This window comes from Vicia villosa, linkage group LG2, assembly GCF_029867415.1.
Source record: "Vicia villosa cultivar HV-30 ecotype Madison, WI linkage group LG2, Vvil1.0, whole genome shotgun sequence".
NCBI classification, from domain to species: domain Eukaryota; kingdom Viridiplantae; phylum Streptophyta; class Magnoliopsida; order Fabales; family Fabaceae; genus Vicia; species Vicia villosa.
The window spans coordinates 149,366,565-149,372,814 of NC_081181.1; the positions used below are offsets into that span (position 1 = coordinate 149,366,565).

Sequence of the window (6,250 nt, forward strand, 5' to 3'; positions counted from 1 at the left end):
TGAAGAATTGAAAGTTATTAGAGAATTTTTAATAGTTGAATCAAAATCAAGCTATATGATATTGAGTTCTTTAAACACTTTTAATTGTTAGCCTAATGCGCGCATAAATTATAGAGCAATTGAAATCTTATTAAAATTATTAAAATCTTATTTGAGGTCTACTATGTCACAAGATAGATTAAATAGTCTTTGGTTTATTTCAATTGAAAATAATTTTTTGAAGAATCTTGATTATGATTAAATTATTAATGATTTTGCAACAAAAAATGCTAAGAGGATGATATTTAAATAATTTTAAAGGTTTGGTCAATTTTTTTATAGGAAAAAAGACGGGATCAAGAAGAAGAAGAATAAGTCTCTTTATAGTGGTTTATATTTTGATGTAGTATAAACATTGATTCAAAGATCTATATTTCTATTCTCTTTGCATTATGTCAAATGAAAATGTGTTTTTTATCAAATTATTTCTTTATCCTTATGTATTTATTGTTAAAAAAATTATAGGGGCATCACTCTTTTGATTCGCTCAAGGCACCCAAATTCAAAGGACCGGCCCTGCTTCGGGTATTATGGTGGAGAGATTCTTTTGAAAAGTTTCCTAGTTTTGGAGAAAATGCTTTTGGTTTTGGAGGATTTGTTGAAGGGTGAGAGCAAGATCATCAAAATTAAGACGTGATGACGAGATCATGATGACAACTCAATGAAAATATGAAGACACCAAATATTATGTTCCCAGTCAAAGAAAAGGTTAAACTAAATCCTAAAACTTAATTTTTACCAAAAAAAATCCTACTAATAACTTTACTCAATATTTTCATCTCTATTTCATTCGTTTATCACACAAATACATATATGGGTTACAACATATTCACGAATCTAAATACCCAATACCAACTGGAATTCTTACAATAACAGTAGAATAAATGGCTCAATAATAAAAACTTTTAGGTGTTTCCATTATTTTGGGATCTTCGGCACCACAAAATCATTTAGTCGTTTGAACCTTACTGTGTTTCTTTTGGACCTAGCATGAAGTGTTACTTCCTTATTACCTCCCGTTTCATAGATGAATGAAGTCATTACAATTTACACATACACAATCAATCAAACTAGTATTTCTACTCATCATTTTGCCTTTTCATTAAATTAGACTTTTATTAATTTAATAATTCTATAAAAATTAATCCTCTGTACTTAATATTATTTTTAAAAGTGAAAAATTCATAGCTAAAGATTTTTTTTCTTAGACATAATTACTTTAAAAAGAAAAACTATTATTAAGGGATATTAGTCGAATTTTCTACTTACTTTTGAATTGAACATCAAAAGTCAGTATATTTCTTACCAACAACGAAATGATTTATAGTAATATGTAACTATTTATACAAAGATTATGTATGTGTACACATTATCTCACTATTTTTGAATTTTCTTAGTTATTCGAATTTCTTACTTATCCTACAATTCTTCTAATTTTTTATGAATGATTGTTAGGGCCTACCTTACATTTAAAATTTTTGCCAAATTAGTCCCTTATGTATATGCATCCATAAAATTTTGCCAAATCAAATTCTTCTAATTGAAACAATAAAATCAAATTCTTCCATTATTTACCCTTCTAATTGAAAGGTAAAATGTGTAGATATTCTCAGTAACAAGACACCAATTGATGAACATCAACTAGAGAAAAACCATATACTAAATTTCTTTATACAACATTATTTGGTTTCATCATCAACAAGTCTCTCTCTCAATATTTTGACTCCCATATACCTTCCAAGCATCATAACAGTTGCTTGAGGATTAGTTCCAGGAGAATAATTAAACGTTGAACCGTCGATTACGCGCAACGCGTCGATACCAAGAACCTTATAATTACTATCAACAACCCTACCAACTTGGCATCCACCATGATAATGCCATATAGTCATGACAGTGTCTCTACAAAACTGTGCCAAAGACCTCCCAGTATTTGTGTGTTTAGGCAATAAATTTACTGGCGAATTTGCAGTCATGTTAAGTAACATAGACACTGACATGTTATTGTATTTAAATGGTGAAAATGCCGTTGAATTGATTACTCTCTCAATGGTGCTGATTCCTTGTATGCACATTTCTAAGTCTCTTGGATCTTGGAAGTAGTTAAATGTTACTATAGGGTTCTCATTTGGATCAGTGTTTTGTAGCTCCAAATGACCTCTTGAAATTGGTCCCATTATTTTTTCTAGAAGGAATCCACCCTTGAAAGCTTCTTGGTCTAGGCGCTCCATTCTCTCTATTGCTTTTGCTATGGCTTCTGGGGTCCTTTGCTTTGGTGGCAACTTTGAAAATTGTCCAATCTACATTTGTAATTTGTAACCAATAAAAAATAGTTAATTTTGTTACATCAACATTTATACTAAAAAAAATGTGAATATGGATTGCGTCACATTCACGTATTCATGGCATCAGTGATCGCAGGTGATCTTAATCAAATAATTAGTTTGTTATTATTACCTTAGGTGAAAACATTCCGAAGTCTCTTCGTGAACGGCCGTTGAAGTTTTCACCGCTAGCGGCCTCAATGTAGCTTCCAAAGTTGGTAATGCCAACAACTTGAATGAGGGAGACCTCAACAGGTTGAGGAGACGGGACAAAAATTGCGTTCATTGGGTTATCGGACATTCCTTGTCCAACCAAAGGTTGATCCAATACTAAACTGATGTTGTGTTCCCTAAGATGATGTGCTGCTCCAATTCCACTCAACATTAGAAGTTGTGGGCTACCTAGTGCTCCAGCTGACACTATGATCTCATTTCTTGTCCCCCGGTTCAAGTATGCCCTGTGTTCTCTTCCGCGATCATCCTTGAATACAACTCCATGTGCAACTGGCCTTGAACTTGATCCATCTGATTCAATATCAAGCAAAATGCATTCATAAAATCATCATTAAATAAACCAAGCCACCAAAAAAAGTAGTTTAAAAACATGATCCTATGATGAATTAAGGATTAGGGTGAAAACCTTTGTTAGTTGTGAACAAGATCCTATGAACAATGGCATGCAAAAGAAGAGTAATTGTGTTTGTGTTAGCATATTCCAAAAGATCAGCTGCAGTATGTCTATGACCATTTTGGTCAAAAATTGAACCTCCAATCTTTGTCCCATAAATATGATCATAAGTAAAACCATTGTAGGGCAACACCCCTACTTCCAATAATCCATCCCTAACCGCCGATTGCCATTGTCGCACAGGAGGCTGAAACGCCACGACTCTCTCCACCCATTTATATGATTCATTCACTAACTTTCCATCCCAACCAACTTCTCTGAAAAACAAATATAACATTTTATCAAAATTTACTAAAAATCTATGAAGCACGCACACCTCTGATAATGATAGTAGGTGCGTCGCAGTGTCAGACATTTGTACACATGTATGATTCGTGTAAGAAAGCTTTATAGAGTGTGCTTCATAGCTAAATATTTTAAAACCCGTTATTAGACCGGGTATATATTAGAAAAATTCTGAATATATTGTAACTTTTTTTTCGTGTTACCTTACGTAATGAGGACTTGCTCGAGTATAGAAACCAGCATTCAAACATGATCCGCCGCCAAGAACACGAGCTCTTGAGTTGAGAACGCCATCTTCAGAAACAAATCTTTGAGCCGGAGAGGAAGGAGAAGTATCAGCAAGTGGAACACCAAAGGCACTTAAATTTGTTATATTAGGGTTCCCATAAGGCGATCCACCACGTTCAAGCAGCAAAACAGTATGGTTTTGAGACAGTGTTGCAGCTAAAGGACATCCTGCAGTTCCTCCACCAATTATGATGTAATCATAGTATGATACACTTGGTGCTGATGCAGCATTTTGCATAAATGGATATTTTCTATCTGTATCTGTAAAATCATAATTCTTTGTTAGTTTTAGATCTGTTACCAATCTTATCTAATTGATATTAACTCTGTAACACTGACACCTCTAAACAAAGACATGTCTGATTACGTGTTAGTCTCAGTCACACAGTGGAATGTCCAATATCGTATCAGTGCCTCGGATATAATTAGTTACTAAACATAAGGTAAACAAAATACATTCCATTTACCTTTCTGAGATATACATTGTTTAGGAGAGAAGAGAATGGCAGCAAGAGAAAAAAGAGTTAGCTTCCATAACCAAAAAACTAGACTCATTTTAGAGGTTATGTTAGGATGAGTTGTGAATGGAGTATATGATGAATATGTTGTAACTATACCAACTATTCTTTGTGATGATGATTATATAATGTGAAAAGCTCAACGTAATCAACGGCTATAAGTTTTACCAACATAAAGATTACTTACTATTTTTATCACAAATGCTAAAACTATAATGTTATCGGAAATTTTGTTTGCATGCATGGACCACAGTGATTCAAGAAAATGCAGATTTTGTGATGTACAAATTTTTGCTCGCTTAGTTTCTTAATTGACTCACCTAATTTATTGCACCTATATTTCATGATGAGTTTTTCTAAGTGGTCCTTGATAAAATCTAACTAATTGTGTTACTTAGTTTATGCTTAAATTTAATGTTAAAAAGAAGAAAACTTAGGTGGGGAGGGCACGTCAATTTTAATCAATTGTCTAAAATAATTTAAATTTTGTTTTAGAGTTTGGAGTATGAAAATGGGAAGAATTAATATGAGTGAAAAGAATAGAAATATTTAGGTGGGAAAGGTTTTAGAAAATTTATTTTTATTTAAAAATTAAAAAAACTCTTAATTTGGAGAACTAAAAATTATATTTAAGAAGTGATTTGAAAGGTTTCAAAAAATTGTTTAGCAAGATAACTATTTTCAAGATTAAAATTCATGACAAGCTAATTGGTTGAATTCATAGTGTGTATCATTCTCTCAATTTTAAATAAGCTTACGAATTTCAAAGACTTACAGGTAAGATGCTTCCTTGAGTTAAAATGATTTAACACAAAGATATCTTACCGTCTAAATCTACTACTTAGAGGATAATTTATAATAACTTACCGGCAGCCTACTAATGACAACTTGTATTCTAAAGGTTGTGTAATTGTTTTTGAATGTGGTCTTTAATTTGTGGTACCACTCTAGAATCATCTTTACATTTTTTTTTTCTTATGTCACTTTGCTCGACAACTTTAATGTTGTTTGCAAAATATCAATGGTATTTTATTAACACTAGTTCTATGCAACATATTCTCACTGTTACAAATATATCCATTTTACTTCAAGTGCGAAGGGGATTTTAACTCAGTTAGAAAATCGAGATAATAAAGGACGACATGAAAACCTATCACCTTACCCCTTGTTTTCTGAATAATCGAGAGGATGGTTGAAACAATCATTGGTTTGATTCCTAGCCGCAACATTTTTTATTTTCAAAACTATGTAGCATGCGTCATATACCTCTCAGTTTTTGTTAATAACCGAGGGAAAAAGGCCAGTATTACGTCGGTGTGATATAATAAGAGAGGGGTATAACCTATTTTTTTTGCCATTTATTGTTTGTTTAAAATATCATTTTAATTAATATTTATCATTTTTTACGCAAAAACAACAAATTATGTGACAGAATCAGATCATTTGTATTTTATACAGAACATAAACACAATACAAAATTTTTATTATTTACAAAACCAAATGTACAATGCTTACAATACCTGGGATACATAAAACCTCTACCAAGCGAACCTATATATATATTTGAACCTACAATGACAAAAGCTCTATACAATGCTTACAACCACCAAGAAAAACCAGTGTTGTTGAGATTCATAATAAGATAGGAAGGCACCGACCCAACATGATTGGATGTCATCTACATTTTCTTGTGGGAATGATGTTTCGTACCTAAACCCTATAATTTAAATAAAATTTAAATTATGATAATCTAACAACAACATTAACTTGACAAATATACATAAATTACCGGTATATGGATAACGTTAATACCTTAAGCCATGAATTGATAATGCATCTGAAAACAATATTTAACATATGTCTCATAACATAATATCCACATTCATCACACAACTATATTCTCATTGAAATGGTTGGATTCATTAAAAGATATATGCATAGATTCTTCAAAATAGTGCCCAGGAATATTTAAAAAAGAGAGGTCATTGTTGAAGCGGTAAAGCGGCAAGCAACAAAAGTTTTGGAAGTATTTATCCGAAAAATTTATCGTCTCCACAGGGATAGTGCTACCGAATTGCCGTTCGATGGGTTCTTAGTTTTGGGTTAAA

General features: G+C 32.2%; 1 protein-coding gene across 1 annotated transcript; it reads right to left on the reverse strand.

The window, feature by feature from the left end:
* Window positions 1-1,555: 1,555 nt before the first annotated feature.
* LOC131647026 (protein HOTHEAD-like) lies at window positions 1,556-4,235 on the reverse strand. The gene is made up of 5 exons (XM_058916941.1): window positions 4,092-4,235; window positions 3,540-3,885; window positions 3,004-3,308; window positions 2,497-2,888; window positions 1,556-2,339 (listed from the first exon to the last, which is right to left on the reverse strand). Exons 1-5 carry the CDS (start codon window positions 4,177-4,179, stop codon window positions 1,719-1,721), a joined length of 1,752 nt encoding a protein of 583 aa, XP_058772924.1. The 5' UTR covers window positions 4,180-4,235; the 3' UTR covers window positions 1,556-1,718.
* Window positions 4,236-6,250: the final 2,015 nt, after the last annotated feature.